At 30.8% G+C, this 17309-nt stretch overlaps 1 protein-coding gene across 1 annotated transcript; it reads right to left on the bottom strand.

The window, feature by feature from the left end:
- Positions 1–2648: 2648 nt before the first annotated feature.
- LOC126843606 (60S ribosomal protein L5) lies at positions 2649–6491 on the bottom strand. Its single transcript, XM_050581233.1, has 6 exons — positions 6350–6491; positions 5978–6163; positions 5782–5916; positions 5044–5246; positions 4804–4981; positions 2649–2904 (listed from the first exon to the last, which is right to left on the bottom strand). The coding sequence occupies exons 1-6, from the start codon at positions 6350–6352 to the stop codon at positions 2701–2703; spliced, it is 909 nt and encodes a 302-aa protein (XP_050437190.1). The 5' UTR covers positions 6353–6491; the 3' UTR covers positions 2649–2700.
- Positions 6492–17309: the final 10818 nt, after the last annotated feature.

The raw sequence follows: 17309 nt of genomic DNA, 5'->3' as shown, positions 1-17309 counted from the left end.
AAAGATATAAAAGTGTAAAAATATAAACTCTTGCAATTTAATTTTGAAAACAAAAATACAAAAACCGGCCTTTTAGCCCCCATAGAGAAGATAATAAAACAAAAATTGAAATCGGTTCGGTGAACACTTCTAGAAAGTGACTTCGCGTTTTAGAAATTATTTGTATACAATTTTGCACTTTCCGTTCTCCTTAACTATGTTTTATTTTAAAGTTTAAACAGCATATTCCCTCCCAGTCATGTTTTTTTTTAATCATTAGAGAAGCAGTTCAGTTCAATTTCAGTTACTCACCGCCATACTTATTTAACAGAGAAATAACATAGTTAATAAAAAATATAATATCTCTTACTACTAGTATACAGAGTGTATCATAGTTGTTACTATGAATGTTATGTATCAAACTATTTTTTTTATGTTTACTGGGAAGTAAAACATTATTTGACACCATATTATTCTTCGGTTACTAAATCTCCAAAAGGCTCACAAAAACAACATTAAAATTGTTTAAACTCTTTTATTTAAAAGAACAGAATGACTATTATATATTTTTTTTAATTTATAGAGAATCCTAATGGCAAATATGTTTTATTCATTTTAACTAGACACGGTTGGCTTTTTGTCGCCTCTGATTTATCGGCATGGACGAGACCCTTTTAATTATAATTAATAATCATCCGTTAACAGGTATTTATCGAAATTCTAATTACTATTATTTATTATTACCTACTATGACGTTAAGGCACTTATGTTTGTGCGCCCGTGACGTTGTACAACCATAGGTCTTTTGTTGCGTTCAAAATTGTGTGAATAGGCGATTAAATTACATAAAACAATATTACAGGTACCTATAATCAATAACGTCCTTTCCTTTTACTGTTAAAATACAATGCGTTTGGATCGACACTAGAAATAAAAAGAATACAAAAAAAAAATACTAGAAATTTACGACGGTCAAAGTGTAATTTCCCCACTTTGTTTTGGGTTTTCTCTAACAAAAGAGTTGTTACTACCAATTTTTGAAAAAAACAGTTACACTCTAGGTATATCTATCTTCAGTAAAATTCATATTACTTCAAGTTAATATTATGTATCATAAGTTCAAATTTTATAATACTTGTTAAAAAGATAAAAGAATAATATTACATTAGCTTGTTGTTGGTTGCAACGCAAATCTAAGGTCGATTTTTACAACAGTGTTGTTTATGAGTAGGTCGAAGTAGGTATTTGAACATGACACAACGGCTGGGTATAATAAAATATGTTGTAATACACTAAGATAGCCTTATTTGTCACATAAACAAAAAAACGTGTCAAACTAGGTTTAAAGGCGTTTAGTCATAAAATAAAGAAAACCAATTCAAAGAGTTTTTGTTGTTTACAAACTACTGCCTAAAGAAAACATAAAAACAATCTAGAAAATGCTTAAGAAATCATAACATCACTATGAAGAGAAAAAAAATTACATTGTAAAAGTTGCAATATTGTTTTGAGATTTTATATTTATAATAATGGTCTTTTTTTAAGCTATTATTTATCTACCAATAATATCATTGATTAGAACGTTAGCTTCGACGCGAAGCTGAGAAAGTGTCGGTTTTACAATTAAGTGTTTTTAAAGATTCTAGTTTTTTAACAGATTTATTTATGAATAAAAACAATATGAGAAATTGTACCTAAAAGGTACTTTACAAGGAAAAAAATTTGCCCTTATGAAAATGTGGAAAACACTAAAAAAATGTACATGTTTTTTAATTTAAAACCGAAATAGAAACACTAAGAACATAATTATTAATTACTTATGAAATATTATTGTTATACTAAAATATTGCCAGCTGTTGAAATCTACTTATTGTGATTTTTTGCCATGTGTACAGGGCGATCAGTTAAACATAAGCTAGATTAATATTTGTCATTGGCAATTGAAATTTTGTAATTGCCTTTTTTTTTTTTTAAATAAATATTTTTGTTGGTTACATTTCGATGGCTTAGTGCACATATGTTTAAGTCCACCTTTTTCCAAAATACTTATTTTGATACCAGTAGTCAAAAGACAGAAAATTGAATGTGGTTTTTTTTTTTTTTAATACAATATGTTCTTTATACCTCAAATTTATATTTGTTGTGATGATTACATTTACAATGAAAACTTTGTGGTACTATCTTATTAAACTAAACAATTTAATTCGCTCTACTGAACAATTTCAACTTTGTGACTTATAACAAGTGGGCACTAATAAGCCATCGATTTATACAATTTACAGTGGATTATTTTCAAGTTGAAATTATCGTTTGTATCGATACATTTAATTTCTTTTTGTACCTACAGATTAGCATTAGAGCGTTGATCATTTTTGAAGAGCTGTAAGCTTCCAGATCACAAAACGCCGGCTGACATAATAATGTTTCAAGGTTGCAACTGTATTCTTGATTCAATGTAACACAATATTTTTTTTACCAGACAGTATAGTGTTTGAAAAGTAAGCTACAAAAAAAACCATCATTCATAGCTACGCCTGTTACGAAAATTACGTTTGGTTTACAGTACAAATTACTGCAAGAAAGAATTATGCGACGATCAAACCTTATGTCAAAAATAGTCATTCTCATTTTGGGTATACAATTTTAAGTATACATATAAAATAAAAAAATGTTGTTTTATATATTTTTATTGACATAATACATTCAACACAAAAAAACGGTTTACTGTTCCATCTCCTGGCCCTGCAGCTCTTTGAGGTAAGCAGCTTTGGCTTCGGCAACCCGTTGTTTGCGTTCGGCATTTGTCAATTTCTTAGCATTCCAGCGCTTCGCCTTAGACTCCTTAGAAGCATCCTTCTTTGGTTTCCTCTCGCGTTTCGGGTTGGCTCTGATGTTTTCATGAGCTTTCTTATACATATTTTCCAACTAGAAAAAACAAGATTATAATTAGCATGTCTTAGATAGAAAAAAACATAATTAATACATTTTTTAAATTTTTTTTATGATTGATTAGAAATAGAAATTTGATTAACGTTTACTAGGTAAATAAAAAAACACTATTCTAGACTGTTTTTTTATTTATTAAATTAATTGATATGTTTATCAAGAGATCACAATAGAGGTAGACTAAGAAAGAAGCGGGCAGACGTGATAAAATGGCCACAGCGTGATTTGAGGATAGCTAATGCTGCAGGGCCCAATCCATTTTATAGGCAGGATTTGAAAGGTTTAATGTTAAAATTTAAAAACAATAAATGAAACCATTTTTGAAAATATTCATCGTATAAACCATATAGTTATATATATAACCGTAGTTTTATTTGTAAAGATAGGTAATTCCCAAAAGTTTTCTTAACTAATTTTAGTTAATATTCTTTTGGAAAATTTAAAATTGTAACTGGTATTTTGATGTTATATACATTGGGTTTCTTATTAACTAAATCAAGCGTTCAAACATTTTTTTTTACTAATAACAAGTACCAACAAATTGTAGTTTTGTTATAAATTATATTAGAATTTGTTTTTTTATTATAAAGTGTTAGTCAAGTCTTTAAAATGTTAACAAACTCGACTCGAGATCTGTTAATTGCATTAGAGGGTTTAATCGATTCAAGTTAAATCTATTGTTTGAAATACCAATTGTAAGCTGTTTAATCAGTAAATCATTTTTTTTTTTTGGAACAATTATCAAAAAATCGGTAAAATAATAATAACAATAAAAAAAACAGAACAATTTAGTAACCAAACTAGATTGGAAATAGAAATTTCTTAAAACTATTCTTAGTTAAATAAATGTGTTGTCGCCAGTTGAAATCAATCGGCAATTGGATTAAATCCAAGTTATTAATTAATCTAAATTTTTAAGTGAAACTAAGTTTATAGTTATTTCCTTCCTAATTTAGAAATATTTGTGGTTTGTTTAACTCTAATATAAGATACTGATTTTCTTAGCAAAACTCATAAAATTTTCTATAAAACGAATTTCAATAATTTTAGAAAGAGCACTTCTAATGTTTATTTTTTTTTAAAGAAGCCTACAAATTTATTGTTTCCAGTAGCCCACACACTACAATCAAATACGACGGTTTTACTCGCCGTGTTTAAAATCAAGATTTGACAGATATAAAAAAACTGTTGTTTTGTCGGCGCTTTTTGCCCATACACTTAAGTTTTGACCGACATGTTTTATCGTGACAATGAAAACAGACATATTTCATTGTAGTGTATGGGCTGCTTAAAAAAAAAAGTTTTAAAATAAGGCTGTGCTATTAAGTAACCTAAACTATGTCAATTAACTTTTTTTTTTTAACTTGACTAGCAATTTTCTTGTTATAATTAAATTGATTGTGAACTTAACACAATAGTCTTTGTACTTAAAAATTCACTAATTATACTACTATCAAAGACAAATTAAAAGGGAGAGAGATGGAGTAAAATTATTGTTTCTTTCTATTAATATCGACTCGACTAGTTCATTAAATTAATTTTAAGATATAACTTTACTAAAAATTGTATTTAACTCTGTAAATATACTCGCTCAACCTTGTGTAAAAGTTTCATCATATCCAAACTCTAAATATAGCATAGAGAAATAAAATGTTGAAAATCGAAGTCTATAGTGCTCTGTAGTTTTCTTAAAAAAAAAAGGTAGAAGCCGACAGAGTATAGAACAGGAATTTGAAAATAGTAAAATTCAGATATTAGGATACATGCACTACATACATGTCACTACGGGACCGTTCTTCACATTTCCAATTTAAAATTCTATTAAATAACTAAATAATACGTTCAATTAAATAATAATTAAAAAAAAAGGCATCTTACATCGTCAGCGACAATTCCTAATTTTATAAATCTAGAGAATTGACGGTTGAACGCGTCTTCGTCCTCTTCTTCTAATTTGCGCATGTACTCAGCAACGTGTAAGCCTAAGATGTGTTTGCGGTGGGTTTCTGGACTGTATTCCTTGGATTCAGCATCATAACCAGGGAATCGCTTGACACTGCGGAATTACATTTTATTAAAATATGTTTCAACAACATCAGCCATCTGAAAAAAATTAACCTGTGGGGAATGTTGAAACCACCATCAACAGCACCTTTCATTGCACCGAATACACGAGCTCCAGTACTGGTTTTCATTAAACCAACATCTAAGTTGCAACGGAAAGCGTTTGGGCCTTCGTCAGCAGGCTCTACGTAATATTCTTCGCCATTGGCTTCTTTCAATCCCTCGTACAGACGATCCAAACCAAGTTTTTTTAACAACTATTCGCAAACAGGAATATGTTATTAATGAATACATGATATTACCATAAATTTTGAAATATACAGATAAGCAGTTCTATACACAAAAATGGTAACATTTTATTGTGGAATTCTTGCTGGCAAGAGCACCGGTCTACCATCCGCTCGTCTGTAACTATAACGAGGGTACTTCTACTGTCAGTGTAAATAAATTTCTGTTTTTTTTATACAGAACTGTTTAGCGTATATATAAAATCAATGCTAGTACTAATCTAGACTAGCGGGCCTAGTCTAAAAACACGATAAATTAACACAACATAATATTATCAAAGACTCGTTCTAATTTTGTGCTGGTGGATATTTTGGATTACATTAAAATTAAAATCGTTAAGCTACGACACCGAATTTAGAAGGTATTTACATTTTAGTTTTTTACATACATCAATTTTATTGAAAAATTTAACACCACGAGTAACCTAATTGTTAAATCAATGAAAAATCGGTCTTTTAATTTTTCATGATTATACCTATATAAAAGACACAATTAATATCTCACCCGACGAGCAACCAAAAGTCCGGTGCAGTATGCAGCGGCGTAGTTGGTCAAACCGACTTTGACACCGTATCTGGGCAATTCATGGCTGTAAGCGGCACATACGATTTTGTCTCCTTCAATGCGAGAGTGTGCGACCTGTGGGAATAGTCAACGGTAAACGAACAAAGTATGTTGGATAGAGTTGTACAAAACTTACCTGGCATGTAATGTCCGTGTTGGAGAAACGAACGATCATACGGTACTTAGGTGTGTCATACTTGTTCTTGTCTTGTACGATCAGGCGTTTGCGGGCATAGTAGTCGGTTTTTCCTTCACGACGCCTCTTGAATTTCACTTGGTAACGCTTGAAGTATTGTTTGCACTTGACGACTTTAACGAAACCCTAGAATGTGGTTGAAAAAGAAAAAAAGGCCTAGTTCAAATTTCGTTCGGTCGACAAATATAATATTACAATAAACACGTCGAATGTTTGTCGGGTAGATTGGATTTTTATCCGGTCGAATCCGTAATAATTATTCGCCGACGATTCGGCGGAGTGTATAATATGAAAGAATATTCGTGTACTTACCATTATAAAAGATAATTAACACAAACAACGACGTAATCCTGCGGAAAACGTCGTTCGAAGATAGAAAACTCGAAAGTAGAGAACACTCGATCTGTGTACCGTGAAAGACAACAACCAGCGCAGCGAGAATTGATAAGCTAACCTAGAAAAGTCTTGGCATTCGATTCATGGAAGAGAATATCCTAGTGCCGCTCAACACACACACACACACTCACATGTGCAACAGTTCTATTGTTCCATGAACTCGTTATCAATGTGACCGGCCATTTCAAATCGATGATGTAGTAGGCACCTTTAAAAACTAAATTTTTACTTTCATATTCCTTTCTAAATTCAATGACGTATCGCATATTATTATTATTAATGTAAACAGGTAAACTGTACGTAATATCATTGAGTATATATATACTCAATACAATACAATATACAATATATACTCAATGGTAATATATAAATAAATATAAGTTTACTTAAGTATGTATAAATATGTATTGTGATATAATATTATAAACACTTAAATATTAATTGTTATACTAGTATAACACAGGTCATTTATTGAAAAAATAGAGTAACTCTAAATGTTCAAAATATATATTTATTTTTGATTTGATCGAACCATGTTGGATTAATAATTATTTATTATAGTATATTGTAATAACACGTTAAATTAATTTGAACTTCATGTTGATATGCGATAACCGACATTTTGTTGATACAGAAACTCAGTTATAGAGTTGGGCACATTAAGTCTAAGTGACATCGTGCGTTCGGACTTACAAACAAAAATCAATTTAGACATTCATAAATAAATAAATAATTTGTACAATGTATTTTTTCAATATATTCGTATAATAATAATTATCCATTTAGGTTATCAGGTAAACTTAACACGAAACCTAAATCTAAATAATAATTATGGATGACCTTATTTACGAGCTCTTGAATTTGAACTGCAAATTGATGTATGATATCCGATCTTTTCTGCTTTGGACATTCAGTTATAAATTTCTTTATTAATTTTTTAATGTGCTGGTTTTCATTTGGTGGTAGTATGCAACAATCTTTTACAAACGGTCTCGACGAACGCTGATTCCTAGCATTAATAGACTTGAACATTTTTACGACAAATAGACTAACTTTTGACTTGTACTCGATATCATTTGCACCGATATAAGTTGGAAAACTGCGTTTTAAATTTATCGATATATCTTTGTACCACCCCACTACTTTTAATATTTTGTGCGCGTGTGCTATTCTAGGATGCAATGCATATGCCTCATACGGAATTAATCTGTATAAATAATTTAATGCGTCATACATATACTCAAACATCGGCTGACTATCCAATAATTGTTTGTACGTAAAATTGAAAATCTCCCACGCAACGTCATAGTCGTAGTAAGACTCTTTACAAACTTTGGCTTTCACACTATTTGGTTTGGTGTCTTTCTCGTCAGCCGATGTATGCAACGTGTCTTCCAAATTGTCACTATTTTTCTCAAATGGTCGATGGTCATGTTGTACTTCAGTTCTCGGCCGCTTGCCTAAAATTTGTTGACAATACGTATTTTTTCTGCATTGACTATGGTATACTCTATTCTGAGATAATTTTCTTTCATTTGCATTTACAGATAACATGTTTTTAATCAACATTGTAAATATGTCCGTCACGTTCGCGTATACACATGCTAACAAATTAGTGACCATGTAGACTTTTTCGTACACGTTTTCGACATTAACATGAGAATTTCCAATGTTCTTAGTGCGTGAGTACAAACCTTTGTGAATAAACAAATCGTTCCCAGAAAACGATCCGTTTGCGAAATCCGGTCGTTTGGCTTTTACTTCGATGAGCTGGGCCCATTGTGAATGACCCAAAATTGCGTTAAGTACATCAGCAAGAGTTTCTTTGACCGTGTAAGATGCTAACGTTTGTTCATTGTATATTACAATAAAATAAAAGAAACTCGCCAAATCTTTGCACAGCATTGTAGTATTTAGTAAAAAAAAAACCTAAACTAAAATATAGTTTATATTGTATATTTTAATGTAAAATATAGTGAATTTTATACGGCGCACAGTAATTTATGTTTTTCAGTTGCGTGCACATGTATTGTGTGTTACAAAGACGCATTATTACAGACTAAAGTGGTTTTTTAGAACACTTGTCCATGTACAAATATCTACAATATAATACCATCTTATAACATAGTCTTGGTTAAACAACTTTTCAATGCAAGTTTTATTATTTAGAGTAGAGCGAACAATAGTTATGTGATAAAAAGATCACTTTAATAAGTTTAAGTGATATCGTTTGGTCAAACTGAAGTATAAGAATTAATTTACATATTATTTTTTTAATTTCTCGTATTAGTTATTGGTTTGAGTCGGAAAGGGGTGGGGCAGAGTCTATATCTGAACGTCAAAAGAACATTTATAATCATTCATAAAAAATAAACCTTATATTATACGTATTTCTACATTTTTAGCAGATTTGTTTACAGTCACCTGCTGGGTTGTGTATGTAATAAGAATTTTGTTATATGCCTATAGTTTTGTTATAAATTACACACCATCTACATGTAGCTGTTTTATTTAATTTTGATAGTAGCTGCGTTCATATTTTGTTAATATAATATGTTTATACAATACTCGGTTTTTGTGAACTTTTAAGAGGGCCCCACACACTCGTTATTTTCTTCAAAAAACCCGTCTTGCGCGGATTAATTTTACAAAGGCTGTAATCAAAACTAAGAAACCAGATTTACACATAATATAGACAACAAAATTGTCTGTGTTCTACATTCGCCCTTTTTTTAATATTTCAACCAGTTAGGTAATGAATAATTAATTAATTAAGAAATTACTTTTTTTAAAAATGATATAGCGTTGGTTGTATTAGGTTCATCGAAAAAATACGGATGATGGAACACAGATAATTTTGTCATAAATAATATGTATGAATTTCTTTCCTTAACTGTATATGAAGCCTGAAAAAAATTAATCCACGTAAAACTCAACTTTTTTTATAATCGCTGTCAATCTTTGAAATAAAAAAAAGAGTCCTAACTACTGAACTCGTAGTTACACATCACAGTTTAACCTTAAAGTTAAAATTTTGTAAAAATTTGCCTATACTTTACTCCTTAAAAATGGGCGGTGTGGCGTCCTCTTAAGGTATTATTCGAATAGGCGTTATTTAAAAATATATGAGAATTTTATCTATAAAGTTACCGTGTCTTCAGGCAAAAAAACAAACACATACTTACATAACCGTTACCTTTTGAGTTTTGAGCTCCGAATTGTAGCTAAAAATTAAAAAAAAAAAAAACATAAATAAGTAACTTTCCCATATTATACTATAATATTTATTTAAAAATAATTTATAATATCTAGGTACGCAAATATTTTAATAATACGACCGAAATAGAAGCACAGTGAGAAAGGAGTATATTTTGAGTTGAGGAAGATCACAGGTCTTCAGGAATTTATTATTATCTTAAGGGGCTTGAATAGGCTAAACACATGCACTACGAAAAAACTCGTACGCCTCGATTATAATAATTTTTTTTGTTGGTAAGCTTTCCTACATTGTGCATCTACATTGTGGACTTAGATTTTCAAAATCCTTTTTCTCAACGGTATAAGTTTAAATATTTCTAATTTGTACAAGTCTTACACTAATTTTTTCTTTTTGCTTTCAGTAACGTAATCAAAAACCGAAGTCTTTGAATGTGCTTTGTAGAAAGCCTTTCTCTTACCAACAAAAAAAAAACAAAATCTTGTAATCCGACACTTCTATGAGGTGTGAGTGTTTTTGTAACGCATGTTTTTAGGACCCGTTTAATATTTTGTCCGGTTGTCCTGTTGACTTGTAACCCACTCCGCGTCATAGACAAACTCTGTTCTAGCGGTCTTTGTACTATTAATAGGTAGTCTATATACTATGCACTCCTATTATGTAAAAATTTGCCGCTTTTTGATAATATTGACATAATATTTGATGTCGTCGCTACTTACTTTTCTTAAATTCAATTTACCAATTACATGTACCGATGTAGCAAGTCCATAGATTAGAATTGGTATTAAAAAGGTACTTTATTGGGACAAACATTTTAAAAGTTCGCTCCTTTTAAGTAGAGAAAATCATCCTAATAACTACTTACTTTTTAAACTTAAACTTTGGCACAAAGGTGGGTCTTATAGTATAAATAAAGGGAAAAATCTGAAAATTGCAATTTTCTAAAATTAATGCGCTAGGTGGGGATTAATGACCTTCGCCGCGCTACAGCCGGTACAGGGCGCTGTTGATGCCCACGTCGCTAGTCAGCCATCATTTGGTCGTAGTTTGTGTCTTGGTTAATTCTTGTGCACGAGTATGGCAGTGTAGCAGTGTTCTTTGTTGTTTGCCACGTGGTCTATTATAAAGTGTAATTGATCACCTAAACGTTTAGGTTTCGTTTATACGTTTATAATACTAAACTAGATTCATAGTGGCTACTTGTATAAATTCTAGCTTCACTACAAAGTGTAGTTTTATGTACATATATACATTATATAATATATAATGTATTTATATATATATATATATATAAATAAATTATGTATTATATAATGTATATATGTACATATCTACGTAGTTAATATAATAACACGTAAAAACAAGAAAAAATCTACAACTTACAATATCCATGCAATGCCTCGTATAAAATAGTGAAAAAAGGCCAAGTTTCAGAACCCCTCCCAAAAATGTCAGCCTATCAATGTAGTGATATCTACATTGTGGCCAAGTCTGCTATTTCTTTAGTTCATAACCTCACTTACCTCCTACTTTTATAAGTAACATTGCTCTTTTATTTGTATTGCTTAACACTTGGCCAGTTTCTGAATTAAGCATGAAACATCATAATTAAATATACTCACTTAGGAGTTATGTGGGTGATGGGAAAAAGAGAACTCAGAAATAAAGAAAAAGGTTCAGATCCCCTCTCGAAAAAGTCAACCAATCAAAGTAGTGGTATCTACATTGCGGCCAAGTCTGTTTTATGCCTCATCCAGAAACAGGTGTTAACATATAATATAATATATAGATAATCTAAATTCAATTCTTCTTAAGCCTATATCTAAAGATGAAATTAAAAATATATCCCCAACAGTGAGGAAAGCACTTCATTTTATAAAAATGGCCTAACAAATTATATTTAAAAACAAATTATTGACTACATTATTAACCCTTTGGAACATATATTTAACTTATCAATTACTTCTGGAATTATCCCACACGTGCTTAAGCATACTATTATAACTCCACTCTAAAATCGGGAGAATACAAATATCTGTGCAAATTGCAAACTTGAGATCACTGATGAAAGCCCGTGCGTTTTTCAGGCTTTCGCTTTCAATGGCAGCTTGGCCCAAATGCAGAGTCATGTGGTTGGTGGCCTCGCATAGGAGTGTAACGTTAAACGTGTGCAGCCTAAGACTGAGCTGCTTGATAATGTCGTCTATGCTTAAGTCGTTGACGTTGAGGCGGTCAATGGCGTTCAGCAAGCTCGTGGTTTCCGGATCGTCTTCGATACGGAACAGTTTCTGGAACGACGCCAGCAAGTCGTGCCATTTTTTTAAGTAATATTCTCGACGTTTACCCGTAAACGTATCGACGTACAACAAACATTTCCACTTCAGCCGGTACATGATGGTTTTAAACAGGCTGAAAATCCCTGTGTAATACTTCTTAATGTTAAACAAGGGGAGTAATGCAGCAGTGGGGGAGTACATCATATGCGCGTTGTGGAAGTCGCTTTCCAGCATATCGGACGTGCTGCCCCAGTCGACTTGCACGTCGTACGAGGTCAATAGCTTGGACTTGATCCATTTGCTGACGCCCAGGTTGTCGAGGAACAGATTTTTGGACTTCAACGCATTGTACCGCGTCAGAGTAGCAGCCACAACGAGCCGATTTTCACGTAGGTGCGGATGTTGTAGTTGATGCCCTGGTGGCACCAGTCCGACCGGCATTTTGGGCGGAATTTTTCTGTCGTCCAGTATAAGTATATGTAAGTAATACATCGAACAGGGTACATATTACCGCTTTGATATCGTAATTGGTCACGAGACTGACCGGGGTGTGGGTAGGAAATGTTTCTGTCTACAAGTATAAGTTGCACCAACCGCATGTGAGTTAGTCTTAAAAAAAAGGTACGTGCATTTCAAATCTGTGTACCGGTCTGTCGTCGACGGGTTTTCATTTGTGCCATATCTGTAACCGGTATCCAGTGATAGTACCGGTGTGCTCAATGAGGCCATCAGGTTGAACACGGCTACTAGGCTCAAGACGATCGTCGTTGGTGATAATTTTGAAAGCGTCATTTCGTCGACAATCCGTACCTAGTCTCGATACTGAATTGTAGCTTAACTGTTAAGATTAATCGTATAATTATTTAGAAAACTTTTATTATTAACATGTATATGGTTTATTGCTCACCTATCCACTGCACCATCGCCTTATTAAGCATACGCGTTCCGTGCACAGCGCCCTTTCGTGTAGTGCACTAGGGGGGCCAAAGGATCCTGGTCGCTATTTATGTTTATTTATGTATTATTAAGAGCAGTTAACCCTTTTGAAAACTACTTTTCCTTTTATTACTTAAAACATATTTCAGAACAATGTGATATCGTAAAAAGGCGTTTGCATCTAGTATGTTTTCTGCCGAATTTTTACAAATATAACAATAATAATTCCAACCATCGAATCAGTCACACTCAGCCGAAATAATTATTATTAAAAAAGATACATCAACCTCAAATAACTCATTTTTTGGTCCACTATAAACGCTCGTCATCAAGAGCAATAGTGATAATAATTATTTATTTTTTGAAAATTTATTGAAAAAAATAATTAATTATCCTTTAATTAAAAGTATTTTTATTACAAAATGCGTGATGTGGGGATCAAAATAATTTCTATTTCTACGTATTAAGAAATTTTCTAATAATTATAGAATTTACGTTTCCTAGCCTGTCGAAGATCATTATTACTCACTAAGTCTTATTAATTACTTTTTAACAGAAACATTATTTATTCAGTCATAAGGCTAATAGATATTTTTTTATTAAATACTCTTTTATTTGATAAATAACATATTCATTGGCGCAATTTTCATAAAAAAATTAAGGGTGCTTAAGCTTTAGAATACACAGATTCTATATATTTATATTTAAATTTAAATTAATGATGTTTTTTTGAGCAAAGATATTGTTTATCAGTTTAACATTTAGCACTTAAGTTTATTAGCATTTTTATTTTATAACAAAAAATAATTAAAATAAATACAATACTAGAATTTACAGGTATTTTATACAAAAGTTATATGCTTTGCTTGTTCTGCAAATGTGCCAATATTTATTTTTATGTTAATTAAATGTGTCATATCTTTTTCTATTTATAATATTGTCATATATGTAAGTGTGTCCTGTCTCATTGAAACCCTAAGCCAAATATTAATTTTTATAAGCAATAGACGAGCATTCAAAAGATGTAGACCTGATGGAGAGAGTTATGCCGTATAAAACTGATAAATAAAATTGAATAATAAGTACTGTTATCAACTCTCCAAAAGGCTTTTGGTTTTTTTTATATTAAAGGTTTTAGCAGAGGTTTTAGTACATACATAAGTAAAATATTAGAGGGGGCTTATTTTTAAAATGGGGGGTGCTAATACCCCCTAAGCTCTCCTCTAATTGCGCCTATTTTTTTTTACAATATACTGCTTAAAATATTTTTGATTAGTTAATTTTAGATTTTAGTTTTTATTTTCAAACCCGTATATTATAGTCGGTATTTTTGTGCACTTTTCTCAACTTCTAACAGATATTTTACCGACATGTAGGTTTAAATCGAAAATCCATTTATTTGCCGTAAACGAATTTTTGGTTTTTTCTTTTCTGCTGTACATTTTGTTGACATTGTCAGTGTTTTTATTTGTACAAATGTTTCGAGTACGCAAATTTTTCACTGTAAAACAATTTATTTTTTGTTCGATATAAGTCCATATACTACCTGTGGTTTTATAACATTATGCAAATTGTTGTTTTCAAGTTTCAAGCCCATTTTTTGTCCCTGAAAATAAGTTTTCTGTTATAATAAATATAGAACCAATTTAAAAAGTAATCGATTTACACTATACAGTATACTTTAATCATATTGTCTTTAAATCTCACTAATTTTCCACTCCAAAATCTACGGATAAAAAAAAACAAAATATGACAATTTTTCCCTACTTTTAGGGAAAAATAATAATCAATCCACTATTTTTCAAAACAAATTATATGCTTAGCTTAAAATTTTATTATTTACGTCGGCGCTTAATTATCAAAATACAATTTATAAAATATATTTTTTATATTTTTAAGTACAATCATAGTTATTTTTTATCACTTTTATTCTACACCATATCTACACTATTTTCGCATATTAACTACACAAACTAGACATTTTTTGTTTTATTTTTGCCATAAATGTGTAAGTATATTATCTTACACGATACAAATCAAAACCGCAAAAAACAGTACTTTAATTGGGAATAAAAACTAATACCGAAATCGATGGTTTTCACCTTGAAACATGAACAGTTTTATTGTATTTTTTTTACAATTTGCCACACACACAAACACCCGTCTAAAGATTACTAAAATCTGTTACCTAGGTAAACGAGAGTAGCAATGTAAAAAGTACTTCAAAACAATATTCCTAACATTTATATTTAAGATATACTTTAGTGTTATAATAATATAAATGTGTCCTAAAAACCCACACAAAAAAAAACCTCCGTCCTCCTGAAAAATAAGACATTTTTTCTCCATTGTTTATTTTTTTAGCTTCGTCCAAAATATTTAAAAAAAACGCATGCTTGGAAATCTTAAAATAGACAAAGTTATTTTTTGTAACGCGTTTTATCATTTTTTTAATACAAATTTGTGCGTTCTTTTAATCTAGTCGTATGTACTGTGTATTCCTAAAAATCGCAAATTATATTTTATAAAATGCTAGTACTTTTTCAACGCGTTTCTAGAACACATTATGACTTACTTACGCAAATGTTTACAGTGTTTTTTAAGTTTTGATGCGTATTAATTTCTAAATGGTATTATTATTACATAAACTCGATATAATATAATACGAAAATTATTATACAATAAAATAGTTTTTATTAATTTTTTTTCTTTAAGCAATTATAAATTGACCATGGTGTTTCAATACATGCATTTTAATGCAAAAAACTATTTTTTTAAACAAATTGAATGATTAAGAACAAAAAGTAATACTGGGGTACAATTGTATCCCACCGGACAACTGACGTTATAAAATATCACGCAAATAACGGAGGGTTAATGTAGAAATTGTAGTTTTTTTTAAGAAAAGAAAATTAATAAAATCAAAATCTTGTAAATATATTAAAAAATTGGGGGCGATTTAAAAAAAACACGAAATTATTCTGAGGTAAAATTTGTTTTATGGGAATGTTTTTTTTTAATAACACTTTTTTAATATAACGAATATTATAAAGAAATTAACTGGTTTTACAAAAACAGCAGCTAAATATAATAATAATCACACTTATTTGAAATTGTTAAAACACGTTTTCGTCGAGGCAGTGTTTAGGAAAAAATGTTTTTTGGTTGCCATTTTAATCTTTGCGTGTACCCAGCATACTACATAAGGGATAGTTTCATCCTTACCAAAATTCTAGGCAATAGAAGCTATGGTTTTCAAGAGTTTAAACTTAAATGTTTAATTGAAATTAGAAATTTAAGGAAAGATTAAAAACTGGTAAATTAATTATTTACATAAGTTTTTATAAGTTAAAAGTTTGGATAAAAAACTGTAAATGTATAGTAATTTTACGATATAGTAAAATAACGTAAACAAAATGTTTAAAAAAAAACTGAGTGGGTCACGGGACCCTCGTTAGGAACGAAGTTCAGATATCATATGGTTGCATTCGATTAATTTATAAAAAGTGATTGATATAAAATCTTTTTATCATATGTATATTATTATATATTACTAAATCTCGCATTCCATCATAAAAATTATTGATTTATGATGACAAAAATATGATACATTATACATGATATAAATTTGTAAGCAGTAACACGTGAGAATGAATTTGAAGTGAGGAACAAGAAAAAATCATTAACGTGCCAGGCTCTCATTCTCTCTACCCACCCCTCTCTTTAATTTTGATTACTGATGCAATAAATAACTATATTCATAAATTTATTTGTCAGAGAGTCACTGTTTCAAGCATCTCAGTAGATAGTGAGAAAAAGGAAGAGAGCCAGTGCAAGTTATCAACCAGTTATCAAGTACTTTTAAGGGTAAAAATGTATTCTGTATTTATAAAATATAAATATTTTATAAGTTTTTAGACTTCTTGCAATGTAAATTACCATAAAAGTTGAAAAAAAAGTTGTATACAAATGCAAAAAGTGTTGAGAGGGTAGCCGGATTTGAACCCGGTACCACTCACTCCTGGGTACCGATCACGCTCGACCGCACCACATATAGTTTCCATAAGACTTATTCATAACGCTTTTGACATTTTCATGTCTTAGCTCTGGCACATAACCGAAAAAGCGTTACCAAAAGAGCGTAACGAAAAAGGCGAAAGGGTTGGGGACGGGAGTGGAATAGGGGGTAGGAGATAAGGGTGAGATTTAGCCGGTAAATAACCGAAAAAAAGTGTTACCAATAAAGCGTTACGCTGTTACGCGCCGCAATGTAACAAAAACTACGAAGCGACGACGAAAGACAATTATCGGAATAACCATTTCGGATCTATTTCGAATGTTAATCTGTTACGCTGTTATCTGATTTGAGATAAGAAATATGTTGTACGTTCAACGTTCAAATTAATACTAAATAATAAATTCAAAACAGTTTAAGAGCCCAATTTCT

Source organism: Adelges cooleyi, unplaced genomic scaffold, assembly GCF_023614345.1.
Source record: "Adelges cooleyi isolate 19-005CV unplaced genomic scaffold, UGA_ACOO_1.1 ACOO_flye_CR_arks_rails_tigmint_CR_PRNA_574, whole genome shotgun sequence".
NCBI classification, from domain to species: domain Eukaryota; kingdom Metazoa; phylum Arthropoda; class Insecta; order Hemiptera; family Adelgidae; genus Adelges; species Adelges cooleyi.
This window is presented reverse-complemented; position numbering and strand designations above follow the sequence as displayed.